At 40.8% G+C, this 25863-nt stretch overlaps 1 protein-coding gene across 1 annotated transcript; it reads right to left on the bottom strand.

The window, feature by feature from the left end:
- Positions 1 to 276: 276 nt before the first annotated feature.
- On the bottom strand, positions 277 to 19741 carry HMGCR (3-hydroxy-3-methylglutaryl-CoA reductase). The gene is made up of 20 exons (XM_005890092.3): positions 19622 to 19741; positions 14906 to 15093; positions 14380 to 14491; positions 14013 to 14100; positions 12473 to 12557; positions 11470 to 11575; positions 8666 to 8772; positions 8439 to 8555; positions 7854 to 8014; positions 7496 to 7743; positions 7204 to 7382; positions 6020 to 6214; positions 5516 to 5674; positions 5219 to 5376; positions 4319 to 4424; positions 2354 to 2524; positions 1972 to 2112; positions 1727 to 1885; positions 1092 to 1246; positions 277 to 957 (listed from the first exon to the last, which is right to left on the bottom strand). The coding sequence occupies exons 2-20, from the start codon at positions 15068 to 15070 to the stop codon at positions 903 to 905; spliced, it is 2667 nt and encodes an 888-aa protein (XP_005890154.2). The 5' UTR covers positions 15071 to 15093; positions 19622 to 19741; the 3' UTR covers positions 277 to 902.
- Between the last annotated feature and the right edge of the window lie 6122 nt (positions 19742 to 25863).

Raw genomic sequence — 25863 nt, 5'->3', positions numbered from 1 at the left:
TCCACCCTCTGAGTTCTGAGAGAGGTCACAGACTTGTATTTCATTGATAAATAGTCACCTTTGTCTAAGCAATATTAAGAGCTCTTGTATCTTTAATAAAGAGCACAAAACTCTGCTTCTTAAAGCCTTATATACTGAAAGATACGTTATAATCAATCTAGACAAACATTTATATTTAGACAAGTCGTCTCTGAACAAATAGCCTGCAAAAATAAATGCAGTGATTTGTTTTCTTGAAAGAAAACTGTTTAGCACTGCTTAGCACATAATTCTGTAATCTGGGAATAAGAGTAATTCTTCCTTTTAAGAAAGCAGGTCCCTTTCTGAAGAATTATGTTGGCTATTCCCCGAAATCAAAATAGACCAGCACCAAATGAAGTATTAGTTTACAAAAAATAAACTTAGCTCCTATTTCTTAAAGGTCTACAACCCAGACTTAATAAATTAACTATGAAATCAGGAGTTTTGTCAGCTACAATATAATTTAAAAATCCATTTTCAACCCAGGGTTGGGGCCGGGTGGGTGTGGACAGGAGGAGGGTTCAATCTCACACTGATCTCCATGAGTTCCATGAAAAGAAAACAGTTTTTTTTCCAGCTGTATTCTCCTTCAGAAGTGTGCTGTAGATTACCATCTGTGATGCTATAAAGGCATAATATCCATGTCGAGATCTTGCAGAGGACACAGCATGTAAAGCATGTAAACTGTTTTCAGATCTGAGAACTCTGCATGGAAAGAAGAACCTCAATCATTCTGAAAGAGCCAGAAACCAAGCAGTCGTCTCACTGATCATGTCTACTCATTCTCAACACGACATTGCATTGAGTTTTTTAATTCACAGATTTTACGTTAGTCCTTTAGAACCCAACGCCCATTTTTTAGTTGTGAATGGTCAGGCTGTTCAAGCTGCCTTCTTAGTGCAAGTTCCTTGGAGGTCTTGCAAATTTATCTTTGACCTATGGCAGAAAAGCAGATATGCAAAATATCAGGAATGCAAAATGTTAAGCTGGGGCTTATCTGACAGGTAGGTTTTTTATACTGCATATTTTAAGCATGGGGAAAATACATCAAACCAATCTGTCAGTCTTACCTGTTGTGAATCATGTGACTTCTGACCAGATGGCCTGCTGCCAGTGCTGCCATCAGAGACAGCTCCCCAGCCATCACCGTGCCGCACACAATTCGGGCCAGCTGCCGCGCATTTTCCCCGGGGTTGTCTCTGCATGCTCCTTGGACGCCTAGCATCTGCAGCCAGGGACAGACACAGCAGGACTCAACCTTCCAGTCATGGCAACAGCTTCCTACTCGATCAACTAAAACGAGGGCAACTAGGTCACCAACTCCATGGACATGAGTTTGAGCAAGCTCCGGGAGATAGAGGACAGGGAAGCCTGGCGTGCTGCAGTCCATGGGGCCGCAGAGTCAGACACGCCTGAGCAACGCAGCAACAGCAACACCGTTAGAACAGAACCAGGCCCCACAGGATGTGCTACGTTTTCAAAATCTCCCAGCCAGCATACGGTGGATACACTACAATGAACCTGACACCTGTGACCTGGCTAGCGGTACACTTATTCACACTGGGTTAGACGGGTGGGAAATGAATGGACACACTGGCTAAAATGAGAGGAGAGTGATGCGCGGTATCAGGTAGCAATACGGAGGACCTCAACGAGTCAGAACCGGGCTCGAGGCGACTGCAGGCGGTGCCCCCACGCGTCTCACCTGCAGGCAGGCCTGCTGAGGCAGCAAGTTGGTGCCCCCGCCCACGGTTCCTATTTCTATAGATGGCATGGTGCAGCTGATGTACAGGTCTTCGTTCGTGGGGCCGCTTGCTTCCATTAAAGTAATACAGTTCGAACTACCAACATTCTGTGCTGCATCCTGACAAAAAAATAGAAAGTAAAAATATAAAACTTCTCTTTCTTTAAGCAGCAAAAGACAAGAAAGGTGGCGGCTGGAGCCCTCACCTGTCCGCAGGCAATGTAGATGGCAGTTACGATGTTCGCTGCGTGGGCGTTGTAGCCGCCGATGCTCCCAGCCATGGCAGAGCCCACCAGGTTTTTATTAATGTTGACCTCAATCATAGCCTCTGTTGTAGTCTTTAATACCTAGGACACAGAGTTGTGCACATTTTACATCTTCCCCTGAAGATTAGGAATGGGTTACCAGATCTACTCTCAGTGCCTCCAGAACACAAGGGAGTGTGAAGGTTTGGTCTGTGAATGAAGCAGTCATCTTGAACATGAAACATTCACCTGTCTGTTCAAGTTTACTTAGAGTGTAACTATTTCTCTTCCCAATTCTGTAATCCAGTGAAAGATTAACAAAATAAACTAGTCATCCACTCACTTCTCTGACAACCTTGGCTGGAATGACAGCTTCACAGACCACAGACTTTCCTCGTCCCTCTATCCAGTTGATGGCCGCAGGTTTCTTGTCTGTACAATAGTTCCCACTGACGGCCAAAATCTGCATTTCGGGGAAATACTCCTGAAGTTTGGAAAGTGCTTTCTCTGTACCCTATTAGCCAAAGAAAGAAAACAACAAGAAAAACTACATTAAAACACACAAAATTATTTATGAATTGGAGGCTTTTTTTGTATCTAATAATACTAACACTTCTAAATACAATAACTGTAATAATAATCTTTTCCTAATATGTTTTTTATATGAAAATGAAGCTCTTCGTAGTCATTGATGAATCGTATGATGAGGATATAATAAGGATATAATACTATATTCGTGTCACTGGGGAGTGAGGACCCCAATCCATGACCAATGTGTCATAAATCCCCTCTTCTAGTTATTTAATTGTTACCTACAAGCCCAAGTTACCAAAGCCAGTAAAGAGAACTCAAACATTCAAGTAAATCTTGTAAATGGAATGTCATTAGGATTTACACAGAATATAACAAGACTTCCAAGGACTTCTAATCAAGTTAGATCAATTAACTCACACTTCAAAAACCCAATTTAAAAAAATTTGGAATTAAAAAAAATGTTTTTTTACCTGTGGTAAAATACACTTTACAGAATTTACCGTCTTGACTATTTTCTAGTGCATAGTTCAGTATTGTTAAGAACTTTCGCATTGCTGTGTCAGCAATCTCCACAAATCATGCCCGTTAAACACCCCCTGGCAACCACCCTTCTTTCTGCTCCTATGGATTTAACTAACCGAGCTAACTCTTCAGGGGGAATCATGTAGTACTTCTTTTTATGTGACCAGACTCTTTCACTTAGTACATGAACCTCAAGGCTCATGCACATTTAGCATGTGGCATGCTTTCTTTTGGGGGCTTCCCTGGTGGCTCAGATGGTAAAGCGTCTGCCTGCAATGCAGGAGACCCCGGTCTGACCCCTGGGTCGGGAAGATCCCCTGGAGAAGGCAATGGCACCCCACTCCAGTACTCTCGCCTGGAGAATCCCATGGATGGAGGAGCCGGGCAGGCTATAGTCCGTGGGGTTCCAAAGAGTCGGACACGAATGAGCGACTTCACTTTCTTTTCTTTCTTTCTTTCTGCTTTCTTTTTAGGACTGAACACCATTCCACTGTATGTACATCCCACACTTTATCTGTGGGTGGACACGTGGGCTTCTTTTAGCGACTGTGAACGCTGCTATGAACGTGGCTCTACCAACATCTTTTTGAGACTGTTTTCGGTTCTTTTGGGTGTCTACCCAAAAGTGGAATTGCTGGGTCAAAGTAATCCTATTTGTAATTTTTTCTTCAGGAACTGCTATTTACTGGAAATTTTTAAAGCATATGTATTTAGTCACTATACTCTCTTTCTGAATAGTCCTTATAACTGGGAAAGCATAATTAGCCTGACTAGTTGACTTTAAAATTTTACATTTCTATCTGATAAATAACAAATATTAGTAGAAAAAAGATGAACTATACACAGTCTTCTTATAAAGAGATAATTAAAGGAACTACACAGACATGAACCTGGCTTCTTAAATGTGTGTTCTGAAGTCTCTAGAAGAAGTCAGCTTTCAGGATTACAGGACAAAGTTCTGAAGCACTAATCCCCAGATTCCTCCCAGCCCTTCAGTGTAGACCCGGAGCATGCCGAATGCTAACTCTAGATTAAATATCCCAAATATGAACAATACCAACCAACAAATGCCTGATTTATATAACATGACCTACATGTATCAATATTGACCTTTTTCAATCAATTAACTCCTTGAGTAGTATGTACACAGGGTGTAAAATTCAAAAATATAGGAGGGCATACAGAGTGAGTCTGCTCCCCTCTTCAGGGATAATCACTCCAGCAAATTCTGTTACAGTCCATCCATGCTCACCTTTGAAATCATGTTCATCCCCATGGCATCACCTGACCTGGACTGAAAACGGATGTAAAGGTTGCGTCCGGCCACACTCATATGCAGTTTCTGTAGACGTGCAAACCTTTAAACAAAAGAAGCAAAGACTTTTTTTTTTAAGAAAATGGACATTATCCTAAAGTCTAGCTTATTTGGTTCATTTTATACTTAAGAGAAAACTCATGGAGACTACATATTAAAAGTATTTTTTCTTTAATTAAATATTCTATTAGAATACTGCTTCAGCTGTACCTCATTCTTACATGTTGCAAGAAGGAAGGGATACAGAAAGTCATTTGATGACAAACTTTAAAAGGTCATATAAAAACAAGCATAAAAACTTGAACTATACTGGCGTTATCATTTGTATTGACTATCCTTATCAATTTAATTTTCTGTAGTCAAAGTACATCTACTATACTAATTTATTTACCTCTATCCTGCTTGGAAAATCTTTTTCTCAGGCAATCCTGCCCTAGGGCAATTTTAGATCAAAACTGTTCTAGGGCAAAGTAATAGCCTAATCAAAATGAGCCTTCTAAATCCAACATACAAACTTACTAGCTCGCACTATTTTTTCTTTTTTTAATTTTATTTTATTTTTAAACTTTACATAGTTGTATTAGTTTTGAACTACCTCTATGTAGCTATTCACTGAAATCAATATTCTGCTCTGCCCACCCCATCCCACCCCACCCACTCCATCCCAACCAAGAATTAACATCACTATTCTGAAAGCATGGATTTAAAATTGATGTTTCGTTACATCATCTTAAGAAGGCAATATGTTTAGTTATATTTCGTCATCCTAGGTATGGCGCTGGTTCTGAAATAAATGTGAATGCACATATAAGCCCCCACGCCCACCCCCACACACACCTGCTGGTGCTGTCGAAGGCTTCCTTTATCACTGTGAACCCTTCAGGCGTCTCAAGCCAGGCCTTCACTTCTGCAGAGTCACAAGCACGGGGAAAACGCACCACTGGGCCACGAGTCATCCCGTCTGCAAGGACTCGGCTGCTGGCACCTCCACCAAGCTATCCAGAGGGTGTGACAAGAGCAGACATTAATCCTGAAAAAAATTCTGCTTGTCCCAAAAGGTCTCCTTGACTGTTCCCAAATCTCATCTCACCGCCTAGAGTATCTTGACAGGCAGACACATAAATGCCCACTTACGCCTATTGCTCTGCAGCCTCTATTAGTGCTGGCCACAAGACAGCCTTCTGTTGTTGCCATTGGAACCTGAAATTCTTTTCCATCCAAGCACAGAGGTCCTGCCACTCCAACAGGGATGGGCATATATCCAATAACGTTCTCACAGCAAGCTCCCATCACCTAAAAGGTAAAGTCAGGCACCAAGTGAAAATCTATATACCAAATACCCAGCCCCTGTCATTCCTTCAAACTTAATCCTTTAGTGTATTATTTTCAACCAGTTTTTTTATTTACTCTTTAAAAAGTCTTGAAAACACTAAACTCTTGAGTAATGACTGTAAATAACAGGGAAAGTATTTTTGAATTTTGATGACCTATACCATAAGTAGAATACAAAATTACAGTAAAATGAATTCAAAAGGAAAATGTTTGATAAAAGTATGAAAGTTTAAAAGACGAATCAAGAAGAAGACTGAAAGACTAAAGCTATAAAGAAAACCTGCTTGAATACAGAAAATAACGTACCAAGGAGTAATTATAGTCCCTGTAAGGTAGATACTGGAGAGAAGAAGGCTCTGGAAGTTTTTTGGAAAGTAGCTGTCGGCGAATAGATACACCTCGCTCATGGGTTTCCATCAGAGTTTCCAATTTGTAAGCTGGGATATGCTTTGCATTGACCAACTGGATGATCTCAGCATCACTAAGGAATTTTGCACCTTTCTAAAGAAATGGAAAAAAAAATGGAAGGGGGTTGATGGAAATAAAAATAGACTTGAAGAATCATACTTCATACTATTAATAAATAGACCATGTTATACAAACAGTGCTCTCTGCAGAACTAAAATACAAGTACTTTGAGAACCCAAAGGAATTTGAAGTTCTAAAGAAGGAGATGATTTGAGTAGAAATGAGAACATCAAAATAAAAATTCTTTATAAAAATGCAAAGCTAAACAAAATGTTAAGCCAAAACACTAAATTTTGCAAGTGACATACATAGGGGGAAAAAATTTCATAATTAAGATTCTGACACCCACCCTGTAAGTTTTGTATGTAGCATGGCAGTTGAGACACTGGTACACGTATTAATAAGAATGAGGGAAAGTGATAAAACCTACTCTCACTCATATGCACATACATTTGGAATGAATCAGCGTAAGCAGACAGGAATGGAACATAACAGTCATGCTAAACCCCTAAGTCAAACAGGGATTGTCAGCAGGACATCCTGTTCAAACATCAGAAAGAAAACAAGCCTCCTCAGGAGCATCAAGCTTACTTTAAAAACTCAAAAAGCCCCTCAAACCTCTCTTCTTTCTCTGAAATTCATTTCTGTGTAGAAGTGCTCCTAGGCCTTAACACACATACAATACAGTAGCTGCTCCTCTCTCTATCAAACGGCAGTAGAAAGCGCACCGAGTCTTCAGTCGGTAAGGCCTGGACTCCTGAGCCCAGCTTTAGCGTTTTCTGTTTTACTTTGGGACATACTTAATTAACCCTCCTAGAGCCAACATTTTCTCATCTGAAAAATGGAGAAAATTATACCTATCTTACAAGGTTGCAGGGAATAAATAATAAGACCAGGACCTGTAAACCATGAAACACTGTGCTGAGAACTTACAGGTACTCAGAAGCTGTAACCTCCTTCCTACCTTTAATAAAAAAACTCCTTTTCTTAAGAAAGATACCAACTTGAGTCTGCTTTCTCACCTCTGCATTCTCAAGAATCTGCAGACACTCTTCATTAGGCCGAGGCTCCACAGGGAGTTCCCTTTCAGGCTCCTGTGTCTCTAGTTCCAGCGAAGTACCGAGTAAGGAGGAGTTCCCCACCACGAATGTGGCTCTGTGTGAGCTGTCATTTTCTGCCAGTAAGGGTTTTATAACCTCAACTGTTCAAGAGATCAAAAGAAATCTCAGACACTGAATTTGTGCTTTAAAAAAGACTCAACTTCTTGACAAATCAACACTGGAAGAACGGAAAATGAAGAGAATAAGAAATCACCTTTTCTTTCTCTGTTTTTCCTGGTCTCCCCCTCCATTGCATGGAATTTCTGGTCATTTCTGACCAGTACAGGGTCACGTCTACAACAATCGTCTGTGATTTTCTTTTGGGTCACTACAGGAGATGTGATAGGATTTTTTAACGAGAGTGTAGATTCTGTCTCTGCTTGTTCAAAGAAGATGTACTTGACAGCCAGAAGGAGAGCTAAACTTAGGGTAATAACTTGTTCAATATCCATGCTGATCATTCTAAATAGAAGAAAGCAAATGAAAATGTTATTACTCAGAAATAAAAAAGGCATAACCTAAACTCAGAAGCACAGAGTGCCATGATTCAAAGTAGGGCTCAGGGAACTTACTTAGAGAGATAAAATTGCCAGAGGGAAACACTCGGTTCAATTCTCTTGGACACATTTTCATCCAGTCCTAAAGAGACCTTAGAATTGTCTGCTGTGCTGTTTTGAGGAGAAGGATCAGCTATCCAGCGACTGTGAGCGTGAACAAGAACCAAGCCTAGAGACTGAAATAAAAGTTTAAAAATCATGTACCCTCTACATATCAATGGAGCCTAAACTCACATTTTGCAAGTGGATAACCGAACACTGTCTTCCTCCCATGCCCTCCCTCACCAGGTAAAGAAAGCCCCAGGCTCGCTACGTGACTGAGCAAAGGGACAACCACCATGAAAGGCTGAGAACACCGCCCCAAAAGAACAGAGCTGCAAAGAAAGAGAAAGTGGAAGGATTTGAAAAATCTATTTAGGGCAGAGAGAAGACCAGAGATCTCATAAGGAATGAGGAAAAAGATAAGAGGGGGGGAAAAAAGGAAGAGGAATATCCATGCAAGAGCCAAAAGTTGTAGAAAGACAAGAAGGGGAAAAAAAAAACTGAAAAGCAGAATATGATATTGGAACCAAAGATAATGAAAAGAAATCATGTAATTACCATAATCATCTTAACCCTCTGAGTAACAGGATTTGGCTTATTTTCTTCTTCTTCTAAGACTCGGGCAAAATGGCTGAGCTGCCAGATTGGACGGCCCTCGCGGCTTTCCCGAGAAAGCTACAAAGGAAGTCAGTGTTACGTTAGAAGGTGCCGATTGTCTTTAGGTGAACTAACGTAATGAGAAATCTTCTTCTTCTACTAGTGCCATAAATAAGAACAGCTCTTACCTCCAGAACCAAGGACACACAAGCTGGGAAGAAAGTCATGAACACAAAGTAGTTGGCGAGAACCGACATGCAGCCAAAGCAGCACATGATTTCGAGCTGACGCACCCCTGGTTAGAGAAAAATGAAAAACGTGAACCAGGGAGTAAGTAGCATGTATATTTCTGCGGCTGCCTGCATCACAAGGCTCTTCCTATAGGTAGACAAATACGTGACAGTATTGGCATACTAAGCCCTTTGCCATCTACTGGAAAAGGAAGCCAGGAGCTGTGAAGCCCGAGTGCAAGAGGGACAGCTCCCTTGAGGGCAGAGACCCTGCCTCCTCCCATGTCCCCAAAGTCACAGTGCCAGGCACGGCAGTGCTTAATGCCATCCGATCACCCCCTTGTATCAAATGGCAGTACTCTGTTTTGAGATAGGATAGATATCAGGGACAGAACTCTAATGGGGCAAATGCCTTCCACCAGGTTATCCCACTAGTCCAATCCCATTCATCACCACAGAAGCAATTCACCTGCGGACCAAGGACTTTTTGTAAAACACACTGCCTGTTATATCATTCTTGATATAGTATCATAATAAATATTTTATGTGCACTACTCAACTGTCATTTCAATATAACCTCTGTGGTATCTATTGACAGTCTTAAAATTTCAGTTCATTTCATTGATCTCTTTGAAAAATGATGTAACACAGAAAGGCAACCCAACATCCAAAATTAACAAATGTTTCAGGTGTCATTTGGTAATCTCAAATAGAAGGGAACAGAGCTAGGAAGAGATTAGATTATCAAATCCTACTCCCTCGCTATACAAATAAATTTGAATATAAAACATATTTGACATTATTCATATTAAAATAAAAATGTTTTGAAAACATATAAAAATTGATTACCTTCTCCCATAAAAACTGCTAACTAGAGTAATACAAAACTTAAAAAAATTCAACATTGGATTTTATTTTCTGAATTGTATTAGATCATTGGACTAAATGAAAGAAAAAAGCATATTCTGTATTTCCTAAAAATTCTATAGCTATTACTCTCTGAGACAGAAATTCAAGAGAATGCAAAATTACAATGCCAAAAACATTATGAACAACTACATTTAAATAGTAGCCAAACAGGATCTTTTCAAACTGGAGACTATCAAAACCGTGCTTGCCCAACGCTCTAAGCCCCGCTACCCGCGCTTCCGCTCTGTGCAGCCGTCAGCTGCCCGCGCTTCCGCTCTGTGTAGCCACTGCTGCCACACGCCCTTCGGCCATTCTTCCTCACTCTGGCCCAGGGCACAGTTTCTTTGTGCCACTTTGTTGCTACATGGGGACAGCACTATATACTTCCAAGAAGTACAGAGTTTTTTCTTTTTTACTGGCTTTCCCAAGCGTTTGTTCCTTGTTGCTGCTGCTGCTGCTAAGTCGCTTCAGTCGTGTCAGACTCTGTGCGACCTCATAGACGGCAGCCCACCAGGCTCCCCCGGTCCCTGGGATTCTCCAGGCAAGAACACTGGAGTGGGTTGCCATTTCCTTAAGTATTAAATCTGTCCTTTTATTCTACTCTAAGCCAAATCACTGATTTTCCCATTTCTGTATGGCTGTAAATGCCTCCTTGCTGGCTTTTCCAACATCAAATTGAATCACTTCCTTTATCCATGTGCCTTATCCTGACCAAAGTCATCGCCCTATTTCCCATATCAGTTTCCATTGCTTTCCACATTCCCAGATAATCCTCTCATCTTCTTATATACTGTTCTTCTTGACTAAAATCACATAGTTATATTTTCACCTGGTCAAAAATGCTTTCTTGACTGTGGTGGCAGTTATATGACTACATCTTTGTCAAAACTTAAAACTGTACCCCAAAAAAGTAAATTTTAAGAAATACACATTTTAAAACTTAAAAAATATTCTTTGCTGAATAAGTTTTGAGTAAGTTCTGATAGATTAAATAACTGAATAAATAGAAGTTAGAAGAAACATTATATATACTTATACACAATCTAGTGAACAGATCTCAACTAATAATGACAACTAACTCTTAAAAGTTGATTTACTTCTGAAAGAATCAAATCCCTTACTGAGGACACCAAGGCACCAGGAAGTACACTAGAAGAGCAGTTAGCCAAGTGTGGCCCTCATGAGAGGGCCATGAAGTCTAGTCTCAATAATTAGGAAACCTTGACAACAGCATGATATATTCTTTCTGGCAAATTTCCACGAGGCCACAATTTCTGTCCTATATAATGGAGTCCTATGTTTGATGTTTAACATCTAGTTCTCTACTATCCAGTTAAGGATGAATAAACATATATTTTAGGGTCAATGCTGGCTCAGTGCTAAGACATACTGCATACTGATTAAATCTTCCTAACCACTCTGTTAGGTGGACCCAACTCAGATCTGTCCAACTCCCAACTTCTGCACTGTCTCCTACATGATAGTTAACAGAAGGAACTGACTCATTCAGTCAGTCCAGACGATATCAGGGGCTGGAAGATGGCTTTCTAAATGAGCCTAGAGTCCAATCTTGGTTAAAAACCAGACAAAAACATCTTAAAGTCATCAAAAAAGTGGAGCACCAGAGAAGATGATGAGATAGTAAGAGTGAAAATAAATCAGTAACCTGCTCAGTTTTCACTAAAGCAGACAGACAAAAGGTCAGATCAGATATACCTACATATTCATACAATTAAAATTTTTAAAATTTTTGTAATGTCAGACTTTTAAAAGTCAGACTTTAACTAACATAATGTGTTCCTCTCTCTCTTCTACAAATTAATTTTAAAGTATATTAAAAATTGTTTGCAAACCTGACATGGTACCAACTCCAATCACAAGACATTCTACAAGAGCATCCAGGGTGAAGGTGGGACCTAAAATCGCCATCCCACGAGCAATGTTCTCCCTCACTTCATCCTGAAACAGACAAACAGAGCAAATGAGGAGAAGGCAGGAAATCATTTTAAGAACTTTTGGAGCATCCCAGGGCTTTTACTAAATCGAATATACTATATGAAGAATAAAATACACAATATAAGACTAACAGGCATTCCAGATATAAAGGACACTAACAATATAAAGGTCTAAAAAAAGAATATGTACACTTCTCTGCGTTCCCCACCCACTGACTGAGTTATTTCTTAGGAAGATTCCTTTGAGGTGGTATATGAGTCCTGCCATGTAAATCCCACATAAACCCCTACATCATTTTATATTTTGGCTACCACTCACTGACACAAGTTCTTAGTTTCAAATTTTTTGAGATTATGTTAGTATTATAAAACTTAAATATCCTTGTCAAAATGCTCAAATGATCATAAATATACATCAAATACATGCTCAGGGCAGAAGTACATGATATTTTATACTCAGTATTACTAAAAATGTTACATTCTTTAAAGTGACTAATGAACACCAAGATGAAACGTTTGATGAAATAATGCTAGTGTTAATTCAAGGGGTTTAGAAATCAATCTACCCTGAGATTCTTCCCTTAGATCCTGTCTGTGCGCTAATGCGTTTCAATAGGTAGATACTGTAATTTATGCAAAAGACATAATACCTTACGTTCTGAAACCTTCAAAAAAGAAAATGGAGAAAATTCCAAATTTTAGAATCTGTGGAATTATAATTGAGTTGGCAGAAAAATGGGACAGTTCCTAGGGTACCTAAGAAGACCAGTCTTAAGACTGGACAAAATTATATGCAATTCCTGAATCATGGACTAAGAAGAAGCTCTATTAATCTTTCCTATTAATGTAAACAACCTGAGAGAAAAGAATACCACGTACATTCATGTCTCATTAATAATACCTGTGAGTTAGAACTGAGGGCGAACTTGGCTAGCGCACTTGCTCTAGAAAGGTCGACCAGCAGCAGGAAAAAGGGCAAAGCTTCACTGGGGGGAAAAAACAACATGATCAGGTATATTTAACAAAAGAGAAATATCAGTAAAAATCCCTTCCTAAAACAAAACTTTGCCCTGGTGTACCTTTTACAGACCAAGACGTATACCCTATACCCCTCTGACAACCTCAAAGCTAAATTTATTAGCCAAACTATTTAAGAAGATTTTCAGTGTTTAAAAATGTAAATACACAGAAACACCTTTGGATAATTTTAGAGCAAAACAGCATCATTAGTAAAAGAAAAAAATGCATTCTTGTGTATTAGTATGGGGGCAAACAGTGGAATATAGGTATCCCCCACTTTTCAAAAGCTCACTTTATGCCACTTCACTTTTAAGAAAGACTTACATAGTACTCATTTTTGCTTAACCAAAAGAAATCCAAAGAGGGTTTTCACTCTTACAAAAAAAGGTGAAAAGTGAAAATAGCACGCAGTGCTTGTTTTGAGGGAGCTGATGCAGAGGCCGTGGGCACCTGGAGCAGAGTGGCACTGCCCAGGGGCTGTGGTCAGCATCTCGGCACCAAGCTGCCACGGCTCTGAAGCACACCTGCGCTGCATCTCGGCTTACTGCGTGCCTCCAGAGCTTCCCCATGGCTCAATGGCAAAGAATGCACCCGCTATGCAGGAGACCTGGGTTCAATCCTGGGTGGGGAAGATCCCCTGGAGGGAGAAATGGAAACCCACTCCAGTATTCCTGCCTGGGAATTCCCATGGTCAGGGGAGCCTGGAGGGCTACAGTCCACAGGGTCAAAAAGAGTCGAACATGACTGAGTTCAAAGATAGACACTGTGTGCATCCATTAGGAAGATGTGTTCTAAGGTGACTGCTTCTTCACTTACAAAAGGTTTCATAGGAGAGCTGTATTTTCAGGTAGTAGAGAAAACCAGTGTACTGTATATAATTCTTTTCTGATTAATTAAAATACTATCTATGGAGAGTTAAGTTGGCAATAATGACCCTTAAAAGCCCTAAAGACCTACAGTGGCTACTGTTTCACTCCTACAAATGTATCCTAAGAAAATAAGAACAAAAATTTGCTAGGACGACACTTTTCACAGTATTGTTATTAATGGAAGAAATTAAATGACCTAAAAAATCCAACTCAGAGGATTAAGTACATAAACTACAATATATTCATATAGGAAAATACTACACAGCTAGCTGTTAAGGACATGCAAAGATGTTTATAACTTCCCATAAGCATAAAAGTTATAAAGCAGTATACAGAGTATCATCTCAGAGGTTTTCTTTAAGCATAAAAAAAGTGGGGAACAAAACACAGCAAAACATTAACAGGTATCAGCTAACTGATTTCGTGAAAAATTTCCCCCTATTTTCCATAAATTTTTGCTAATTTAAATATTACAACGCTTTATAACATGGAGTAGAAAAGTTCTTAACAATATATTTTGGAAGAAAGTATATTTATGCTTTAAATACTTACTTCAAACCTGTCAATTCTTTATCTAAGAAATGAATGACAACTGTACTGAATACGAAACTGGAGAAAATTGTGAAGAGTCCAGCAATACCTATAAATGACAAAATTCAACAAACTGAAAAAATTTCATCCTTATACACACATAATAATATACAGTCCTACAGTATTCTGAAGGAAGTATTATTTTCTCCAGGTTATTAAGGTCTCAAAGAGCAGAACGTCTAACTTGAATGAAAAGAAACTACTGAATAGACGCAGCACACGCTAAGCAACGCACACGCTCCCGCCCATGTGACTTAAACAGGCAAATTCCCACAGGAAATAAAAAAAGCTGATAGCACACAAAAAGGTTCATACATAAAATTATTACCCAAAATATATTTTGATCCAAGTTGGCGTAAATTCTGGAACTGGAAGTAAATATACAATATTGCTATGCATCGTGTTATTGTCAGAATTATGATGTCGCTGCTCAAAACATCCTATCGGGAGAGATAGGAAAGTCCAAATCAAAAATAAGAATTTTTATTTTGTATTGGCATCAGTAGTTTATGTATCATCATGATAATGCAGGCACAAGTAAAATATTAAAATGCAAATAAAATATTAACTCCCAAGTTTTAAACATCCAATGTTTAAGCCAATCATTTTTTACTGTTAAGTCACTTAGGAAAGCTAGATTTCTCAGGTCAAGTCAATTACACTCATTTGTATACCAAAAGCAAAAGGAAAGTATCTGTATAAGTAAATACAAGTAAATATAAGTAAATGAAAATTTGAGGTAAGTTATGAATACTGAAATAAAAATTTTACTCATAAGTTTTTTTGATTACATGGTCTCTAAAAGGAGAAATTTAAAATGTAATTGAGTCAACAATCAGATTAGTCTCACAAACCTCTTCAAACTTCGGACATTCATAATTCCACCCGCAGATCTTATTGTTGCCAGTAAACATGTTCATGGACATCATGCAGATGGTCAGCGTCACTGTCCCCACTATGACTTCCCAGGGATGGGAGGCCACGAAGAGGCCATGCATTCGGAAAAGTCTTGACAGCATTGCAGCTGCAGAGTCCTCGGATCCTGGGAGGAGCACCAAGTATGAACACTTAATATACAGCTCACTGGATTTTTAGGAAAACACTTTAACCCTGCTTTGAAAACCCTGCTTTTGTATGCAGTGTCTTGTACCTTAAGGATAATACTATTTGGGAGTGTTCCTTGTAATTCTGGGAAATAATTACAAAATTCAAATGACAGGATTCATTACTCTTTTATTTACAATATTTAAATCCTCTATTATTCACTAGCAAACAGCTTAAAAGCAGCTATTTCTTACCACTTGTATGAATTTGAGCATTTAAGATCAAACCAAATAAATATCTCAGCTCCTGATTATTATCTAAGCCAAGGAGGAGAGCAGTGAAGTAGAAAACGAAAGTGAGAAACAACCACTCACATTCATTTTCTGATTACCCTGACACAAAATGGGTAGAAGCACCGTCCTCACTCTACATTCTAGTTGCGCAAAAGGTAAGCACCAAACCATCTTCTCCGTCAGTGTCCTATAAACCACTATCTTAGTTTATAAAGCTCCTCAAGGGCACGAGTCCATTAGACCTTTCCATCCCATACAACACATGGCATAATGTCACTAGCAAAATGATGTTTATTAACCTTCCCAATGTTGCTGTCACTAGAGGTCTTTCCCCAGACCTTAAGAGTTAATAAAAATGCTGGACCAGTATAAGAATAAGGGGCTGGCTGGCCAAAGCAGACATATGTGGCATTCAAAAATTTCCAACAGAACTTGGGTTATTTTGGTCTAGTGAGTATCATAACTAAGCTTCTCCATGTTTGTTGACTAAGTAATAATAATTTTGATATTCTGATTTTTAAAAAATCTAATATAGTTATTGATCTCTAATATAGGAACTTATAAGCCTTCTTACACTAAAATTAATGCTTTTGATAAACCATATTAACCACCCATTAAAATCAATTAAAAATTAAGATTAAATTTTAGGCCCACTGACTGACAATCAAGATTTCAAATGAATCTTTCATTTAGGCTAATTAAGCAAGTGATTTGTGTATGGAAGAAGAAAATAAAAAAGCATCAAATTAAGGAAAATAAAGGATTAATCTATTTAAAGGATTCGGGAAAAGAAAATTAGAGACACTTAGGAAGCAGAGCAGTTACTAAGCATCACCTCTCACTGCATCACTCAGAGCGCTCTACTCTTTACGCTTTGGCCACAGTAGACCACCAGAGAGAGATGTGGTTTCCAAACTGCAGGTCATAATCCCTTCACTGGATCAATGGGATCATGAACACAAGTTTATGAGTCAGAACAAACATTTTACAATGCAAGAAGAAAACAGCAATGGGTTAGACATGTGGTATGGGTAGGTATTATTTCCTGAAACACTATGTTTCATGAAATGATAGATATGAGTGTATGTCCTGGCTTCTGACATAACATGTATTTCTTAATGTGGGTCTCAATTTCAAAGGCTGGCAGGCACTGAGATATGTGGCATGCATCCGCCTGTGTCTCTTCAGGTTTTCAACCTTCCTCCCTGAGTTCTAGTCCTCATTTCATCCTCCAGTGCCTTGCACTCATGTATCTTAATAGCACTTGCTCGAGAAATACCTGCTACTTAAAAATAAATTCTTACGCTACAACAGCATGCATGTTATTGACACATCTTGAACCTAATCTAAAGATGACTTTTTTAAAGGCCTCCTTAGCAGCAGCAGCAGGGTATGGATAGAATTCCCCCCTCTTCAAGGGCCCCAGTTCTCTGCATTCAGAGAACATATTAAGGAGGAGGAGGGGGTGGGGGGAAAAGTTATATTTTCTATACTATCCTGGAAAATGAACAATAACAAAAATATCTTTTGTTAAATTAGCAAGGACTTGAAGTACTGGAGAATATTAATCGTATCTTAGATTTGAACTCTACTTCATTTCAACTAAAAACCTCATAAGAGCCTAGATTTTCATGCTGGCCTTCTATCACATAACTTCCTTATATTTAAAAACAAAAACAAAAACCCTGTAAACTAGTCTAATAGCATCAATGTTCCAGAAGATGAATTAACTGAAAATACATTTCAAAATTAGGTCAAAATTTTTAATACTCCTTTCTCCCCAAGCCTTCTCAACTTAGAGTACTCCCTTATTGAGTCAATATATTTTTCACCATCAAAAAGTGAATTCAGCAGAATTAAAATCTGAGCTGCTAGCAAGAAGGCACCCCGATTTGATCACAAATAGGTTGAGCATTATTAATCCATAATTATATATTAGGAACATTATGTTTTTCCTCAAAAGCTTCATGGTAACATTGTCAATTCTGGGACATTTCTTTCCTAGGTGTAAAGTCATCTTTGCAACATTCAGGTAAAGACTGACACAGAAGCCCATGAACCATTCCCAAACACAGAGAACCTCACCTATTTGGAAACAAAATGAGTAACCAAATGTATAAGGGTGTGTCAAAAGTCACCATAATTGCACACACATCTCATTTCCCACTAGCAACCTCCCTATATCCCTGTGATTATGCAAAGCATGTACACGTCATGGAATTCAATCCTCCAACTTCATCAGCAGTTGCAAATGGCACCAGCAGGCAATAGGGATGGCTCCTGCAAATTCAAAGTGTTTAGGCCATGCTGCAATAAAAATAAATTTTAGTTAAAAAAAATCAAGTTAGGCAATGTGTGCCTTGCCCAGACAGACAGAAGTATGCTGCAAACATTTCATATATTACTCAAAAGAATGGATAATTTAAATTAAACTGAATCCCCAAACTCTAACCCAATGTGCTACAAAAACCACCTACGGTGGCAAACTGCAGAAAAGGATGCTTTGGCATCCTACTCTAATCCTTTCTCCCTCTCAGTGCTCTTCGTATGCTGTATATTCCAGTACTTGATTATATACTATCTTACACTGTTCTTATATTAATTGCTGTGTATGTTTTGTCTCTTTGAGGGCAGGAACCATGTCTTGTACTGAGTCATTTTTAATTCCAACAGGATTAACATTCTGCTGCTCAACCCAGTATCTTAGGGGGGGGGAAATTCTTGCACTGGAATCAGGAAACCTGGATTCTACACTCAATTCTATGGCATTATACCTCTTTGTAAATCACATATCTTTTTATTCACTTATAAAGCTAGAGCTCCAAAGTTCCTTAACAAAGGCAAGTATTAAGTGAACCATATGAAACTGCTATTTTTTGTATGGGGAATAATGGTCAAGTTTCAAATATCAACAATTTCATATGGTCAACCTGAACAGCTACTGATACAGATGTGTTTACCTATTCATAGTCTAGATCATACAAGAATAAAAAGAGAACATGAAACATGAGCGCACACACTTCATCTTGAAATGTTCATGCCACACACACGAAATTTTCACATGTTAATGATTTGATCTTTGCATATTTTTTAGCCTTCATATTACTGTCAGTGTCTTTACTCCCAAGTTTTATCACAAATTGGAAAGACACTACCACCAAGAAGGCCCTCAAAATCCAGTCCGTCCCCAAAGCACACTCTGAGTCTTCGCTAGATTACCTCTAAATCATAAACTGTTTCTCGCTGCATGAAGAGAAAAATCAATCCACAAGCAAACAACAACAACAACAACAAATACACTGTGTGATGCTGAGAAGGCAAGTCTTCAAGCCCTGAACAATTTCAAACGACCACTTAAGATGGAGTACATCAACTTCCTCCCACCGTAAAAACTGACTTCTATTTGTGAATCTCCAAGGTACGTTTCTCCTAGCCAAAATACCAAAACCAAATAATTCAACCTACAGGATTTAGATTAAAGGACATCAGTAATCAACACCAAGGAGAAGACGCCTCTCGCAAAAAGAAGAATCGTTTCAGTCTTTGGGCAAGTCTCTACCTTGGGCTCTCGCATCCTCTCAACTCGCTTCTCCAAGAAATAACCGGATGCATCTGTGCAGATCCACAGCTCTGAGCTAGTCAGCAGCATTTATGGAGATCTCATCCGTCACTTTACGGAAAGGTGCTGACGAACAGCAGCGCCAGGGCGTGAACCCAGTAAGAACAGCAAGCATGGGCGTGAACCACGGCACCGTATAGACTTTTCGCGTCCTTTCCTCGAGCTGCGGGCCGGTCTGCCCCACAACCCCCCAGCATTTATCGAATCAAGGGGACCCCGAGGTCACCCCGCCTGGCACCGTTGTCGCCCCAACGATCACGACTGCGCGGCCAGCACCGCCGGCTTCGGACAGGACCAGGGAACGCGGCGACGCCCCGCCGGTCCATCGACAGCGACCGCAGCCCCGAAGAGGCTGGCCCCCTGTCCGCCCCTTAGGCCTAGCCTGTCCCGCGGCTCCCCGGCATAGATGCGGGCCGCCGCTCGGCCAGCTGCGCCTCAAGGACGTCTCCTCGCAGTCCCCGCCGGACCGAGGCGCCACCCTGGGCAAAGCCTCCCCTCAGCTCCCCTCCGGATCAGCCGACGGTGCCAGGTGCCCCTTCCCGGCAGGGTCGGACGGAGCTCGAGAACCTCCACCTACACGACCCCAACTATCTCCCACTCACCGCCCTCCTCACCTCCGGATCTCACTAGAGGCCACAGTTCCCGGGAGCCGGCGCTCCGCCCGTCTCCAGTCAACGGAGACGCGGAGCGGAAGGAACCTTCGCTCTACGCACGCTCGGCACCGGAGGACACCGCGACCAATAAGGAAGGATCGTCCGATCGTCTAGCCAATCATCTGGGGCTGGCTCGGCCTGACGGGCCTACGTCACGAACGGTCGCCTTAACAACCGCCCACAGCTCTCGCTGGTGCTGAGAACCTGCACCGCACCATCTCTCACCATGGCTCCGCCAACCAATAGCGAGTCGAATCCCAGCACTGGGGCCTGCCTATTGGTCATAGAGCCGTGGAGGCGCACTCATGGAAGCTGCCTAGGCGAAGACGATAGGGGATCTGGCGGGTGGAGTGTCCTCCAGTCCAGGATCTGACCTGGGGTCATTTTGGCTGGGAGAGTACTATAGGGAACAGAATAAATGGGGCCTGAAGATAAGCGCAGGGTTGAGAATGAGAATAGAAGGCACAATGTCTTAGTGGATAGAGGAGGAGGGAAGTGCTGAAAACCTAGATATAAAAAAGGGAAGGTGGCAGAAAGGAGAAACTCAGACCTCAAGCTGACCCATTTCCGAAACCTAACCCTACACTTCCCTGTGACATACCCCTTTCTGTAAATAGTGTCAATGGCTTCAGTCACCGGGTCTCTCTCCCCAAACCACTTGCCCCCTCTCCTCTCCCACTCCTCTTCTCTCCCTCCAGCGCCTGGCACCAGTCACAGACCCTCCATTCTCTGAAATGTGCCTGCTTTGTTATGTCTACGCTGCCTCTGACCACTCCCTGCTGCAGGCCTTTATTATCTCTTCGCTGAAATAATGCAATAACCTCTCCTAACCTGTCTCTCCACTTTGGTGTTTCCACCTTCAAATCCTATAATTCCGTTGGTCTGCACCCAAACCATCAAGAGTTGCTCCTTGCCTACTGGATTAAAGAAACTGGCAACCTCAGTATGGCCCTACTCCACATTTCTTGCTTGTGTCTCACTTCTTACCTCAGCCCTGCTGCTGCTGCTGCTGCTAAGTCGCGTCAGTCGTGTCCGACTCTGTGCGACCCCATAGATGGCAGCCCAACAGGCTCCTCTGTCCCTGGAATTCTCTAGGCAAGAATACTGGAGTGGGTTGCCATTTCCTTCACCAGTGCATAAAAGTGAAAAGTCAAAGTGAAGTCGCTCAGTCGTGTCCGACTCTTGGCGACCCCATGGACTGTAGCCTACCAGACTTCTCCGTCCATGGGATTCTCCAGGCAAGAGTACTGGAGTGGGGTGCCATTGCCTTCTCCGACCTCAGCCCTACGTTCAGCCAAAAGAATAACTGACATCTCAGTACTTTTTTACCTTCCCGTTTATGAGCTCTGTGTTCCATCTGGATATGCCTGCTCATTTTAACTGGTGAAATCCTAACTCTCCTTCAAGGACCATTTCATATATCACCTTGTTTCCTAATTCCCTTAAATATACGTCATCTCTTCCTACTTTGAACACCCAAACAGGTCCATATTATATGACCTGTGTTATTATTTTATTATGTGGAAATGTCTTAAGAACACAAATTGCAATCCAATTTTTAAAGCCGTGTATTTTGAAATGCAGTCCGTGATACGTACTATACACTCAGGAGAAGTTTTATTAAACTGTTCTCTTGCTAAATTCTCATGACCCTTATGAAATAGATATTATTTACATTTACAAGGAAAATGAGTTTGTTAAACTACTTACTTTAGATCAAATAGGTAATAATTAGGAAAACTGGGATTTGAACCCAGAGCTAAAACTTAGACTGCGTCTTCGGTGTAGGATCTTTATTTGTATTTCTTTACCAAATACTTGTGAACACCTATTATATGCAGTGCACCTTGGTTGGCACTGGAGCTACAGTGGCAGCATGACAGACATGGAAACTGCCTTTTCTGAATCTTATACCTCTTCGTAGGATTAGATGATTCTTAATTATTTGTTGAATTAATTATAATGGAAGGAAAGAGTTTTCACAGTGAAGAAGACCAAAGGGAACTAACCAAAAATTGAAGTATCCTATTATGAGTTTTATCAAAAGGAAGAAGAAAGATTTGTATAAGAGGTAGAAACTTTGTCATACTTTTAATGTCCCTATAAGTCAAAAGGACCAGATATCTCAGAATTATTAGTTACAGTTTATACAAATGCTTACTAATGTAAATTCAAATAAGGATTATGAAGGTTTTTCAAAAAAAGGCTTTAGACCAAGATTAGGAAACTGTACTCCCAAATTCTGCTTAATTATGAACTCCAATAAAATTATGAGTTCAAAAGCAAGTAATAAAGAACATGTATGGGTGTGAGAGTTGGACTGTGAAGAAGGCTGAGTGCCGAAAAATTGATGCTTTTGAACTGTGGTGTTGGAGAAGACTCTTGAGAGTCCCTTGGACTGCAAGGAGATCCAACCAGTCCATTCTAAAGATCAGCCCTGGGATTTCTTTGGAAGGAATGATGCTAAAGCTGAAACTCCAGTACTTCGGCCACCTCATGCGAAGAGTTGACTCATTGGAAAAGACTCTGACGCTGGGAGGGATTGGGGGCAGGAGGAGAAGGGGACGACAGAAGATGAGATGGCTGGATGGCATCACTGACTCGATGGACGTGAGTCTGAGTGAACTCTGGGAGTTGGTGATGGACAGGGAGGCCTGGCGTGCTGCGATTCATGGGGTCACAAAGAGTCGGACACGACTGAGAGACTGATTTGATCTGATATTCTTAAAACAACTTATATATGATTCCCAAAATTTATGTGAAAGAATCTTTACCACTCTTAAAAATTTGTACTTAATGAGAGATCACAAAATTTGGCAAAGACACAACGTAGAAGGGGAAAGTGGGATGTCGGGTGGTCAAGGAAATCTGTGCGTCTTCTTGTGTGGCTTTGACCTCACAGCAAAGTACACTTACAAAAGTACAGTTTTTGGTTTTGTTTTTTATATTTATTTGTTTTTGGCTGTGCTGGGACTTCACTGCCGTGTGCGGGCTTTCTCTACTTGCGGGGAGCGGGGTCTCCTCCTCATTGCAGTGCACGGGCTTCTCAGTGCCGAGCACAGAGCTATAGGGTGCAGGGGCTTCAGCAGTTTCTGCGCGTGCGCTCCGTCCCTGTGGCATGCGGGCTCCAAAGCACAGGCTCAGGGACGTAGTTGCCCCACAGCATGGGATCCTCCCTGACCAGGGACCAAACCAGTGTCCTATGCACTGCAAGATGGACTCCCAATCACTGGACCACCAGGGAACCCTATAAAAGCACAGTTTTAAGAGACACTTTTAAAGTAGCAAGTGGCCCACATTGCCATCTTGAACATAGCTCTTAGTATTATTGTTTATTTACGTAAGTATGTTAGCCCTCCAACCACCACTTTTCCTTCTTGTTGTCATGGGCCATGTTTAGAATGAGGAATTATAACAGGAACATTAATAATAATAGTAAAATCTTATATAGTTCTTTCTATGCACTAGCCACTTTTCTAAGTGTTTTATTTATATTAACGCCTTCAATTCTCATAACATTAGGAAAGCATTAGTAGAATATGCATTTGACAAATGATGAATCTACAGAAACAAAGAAGTTAAGTAATCGGCTTAGGTTTACACATTTGGAATATGAACTTTGAAATCCATTTGCTAAGCACATGCTCTAAATCCCTCCACTGCCTTGATCTTTGGTATTAGCACATATCATGATTGTTGAAGTTTCTGATGATCCATTGTGAAAGACCTTTCATAACATCGAATTTTACTTATCTATTAATTTCTCATTCACAGTTTCCAGATGCATCCAAATTTACATCTTCTCATGTTGGGTAATTTTCTCTCTCTCTTTTTCTTGTGTACACACACACTTTTTTTTAATTTCAAGGATTTTTTTTTTTTTTTAACTAGTTCATTGCAAGTGATAACTGGCCACTTAGCTTTTGGCAGATACTGTGATTATCACTCCTGCTCAAGGTCAAGAAATAGTCAATGAGGAGCTACTCTGCTAAGCCAGGGGCTAACACTCAAGTTTCAGTTTGCTTTTTAATATATTAGCCACACTTTGCTGCATGTGGGATCTTAGCTCTCCAACCAGGAATAGAACCTGCGTCGCCTGCCATGGAAGTGCAGAGTCTTAACCACCAGACCACCAAGGAAAGTCCCTCAAGGTCAAATTTAAGTAAGAAAACATACACAAACAGGTCCTTCCAGATAACATGGTAAGGGTTTAGCATGAGGTATACAAAGCGGAGAAGGCAATGGCAACCCACTCCAGTACTCTTGCCTGGCAAATCCCATGGACAGAGGAGCCTGGTAGGCTGCAGTCCATGGGGTTGCTAGGAGTCAGACAGGACTGAGCGACTTCACTTTCATGCATTGGAGAAGGAACTGGCAACCCACTCCAGTGTTCTTGCCTGGAGGATCCCAGGGACGGAGGAGCCTGGTGGGCTGCCGTCTCTGGGGTCGCACAGAGTCGGACACAACTGAAGTGACTTAGCAGCAGCATACAAAGGGTTCACTGAGGAAACAGGTAGGGCACAGAGTTGGGGTTCAGGGTGTTTTGAGTAAAGGGAGGAAGTGGTTTGAAGGAAGGCTGTTCAAGGCGCTAGACTCAAGATCCTGAGCATGAGAATGGAGGTGGCATAAATGCAGGAGCAGAACATTTAATTGAGCAAAAATCTTGAAGCACTGCAGGATATGAGATATGTCAGAAGTGAGGAAGTCATAAACAGATTGGTAGATCTCAGATTTCTACGGGGGCATCTCACGTAAGCTAAAGTTTTGGATGTTCCTCTTTTTTTTTTTTTTTGCTATTTTACTTCAGTAGCAAAACTTAGAATTCTGCTTCTTGATTCTAAAACTTTGTAGACAGAAATCAACAGCTGGAGCCTTTCTTGAAGTTGGGAGCAAAGGTCTCTTCAGGAGAGGGTGCCCACAATTAAAGACTTCTACGCACCAAAACTGCTTGCACTGTTTAATGGAGATTTTGTTTGTTTTATTCATGGTTTCCCCACTCTTCTCTTTAGGCCTTTCCCCAGCTTTGTAGAATCAATTGAGGAGTAAGTATGCATGCGTACATGCTAACTTGCTTCAGTCGTGGCCAACTTTTTGCGACCCTATGGCATGCAACCTGCCAGGCTCCTCTGTCCATGGGATTCTCCAGGCAAGAATACTGGAGTGGGTTGCCATGCCCTTCTCCAGGGGATCTTCCCAACCCGGGAATCGAGCCTGGGTCTTCTGCTTGGCAGGCGGATTCTTTACCACTAGTGCCACCTGGGAAGCTCAGGTAAGTGTGAGATATATTCAAATACATATTTTTTCTTTTAAATGAATTTACTTATCTCAGGGGAAAAAAAATTGCCCAGATAACAGAGAAACAGCTTATCTATAAAGAGGAGTAAGCATACGTTCCTGAGACTCTTAGGGATTCTTGGCTTGGGTGATTGGTTCCCAAAAAGTCAATGAAAGACCAAAAAAGAAAATAAATAAATAAATAAAACAAGGAGGAAAGAAAAAAACCACACATTTTGACCCAAGTACAAGCACTACTTTTCTCCTTCAATAACAAAACTAGTCTTGGTCTTAGGTGATAAGAGCACAGGGAGCCGTTTACTATGAAAGCTGTATCCAGCTGAGTTTCAGGTCTCCAATATCTTCCTTCTTTTCAACTTCACTCTCCCAGTTCTGGCCTATTCCTTCAGCTTTGTATTTTCTTCCAGTTGAGGGAGGAAATAGTAGTGGTGGGGGAAAAAAACAAGGCAAATGCAAAAGAAAATGAAGAAGGAGAGGAACCCAAAAGAGCTCTACTCAGCTTTCCTGAGCAACTCCACTGGAAGAGAAGCCAAAGGACAATTGCCCAGACCTGCAAATATAGGCAACCTTTTAATATGAAATTACTGTCACTTGTAGATAAAGTGGCCCCCAAAATGGCCCCCTTACTATAGCTGCTACAAACTGCAATGAATCTGTTACAAGTAACAAAGCCTAAACTAGAAGTGGCTTCAATAAGATGAACATTTCTTTTTTTTAAGCCCTTGGGTAAAGGAAACTGGAAATAGATTGTCCAGAATTAACATGGAAGCACAAGATACCCTCAGGGACCCTTCTGTCTCTCTGCTTCACTATCCTCAGCGTGTGTTTTCCATCCTCAGGGTCACCTTACGGGCCAAGCTGGCAACTGGAGCTCCACTCTTCAAATCTGTATTTCAGTCCTCCTGGGA

This window comes from Bos mutus, chromosome 10 (genome assembly GCF_027580195.1).
Source record: "Bos mutus isolate GX-2022 chromosome 10, NWIPB_WYAK_1.1, whole genome shotgun sequence".
In the NCBI taxonomy this organism is placed as follows: domain Eukaryota; kingdom Metazoa; phylum Chordata; class Mammalia; order Artiodactyla; family Bovidae; genus Bos; species Bos mutus.
This window is presented reverse-complemented; position numbering and strand designations above follow the sequence as displayed.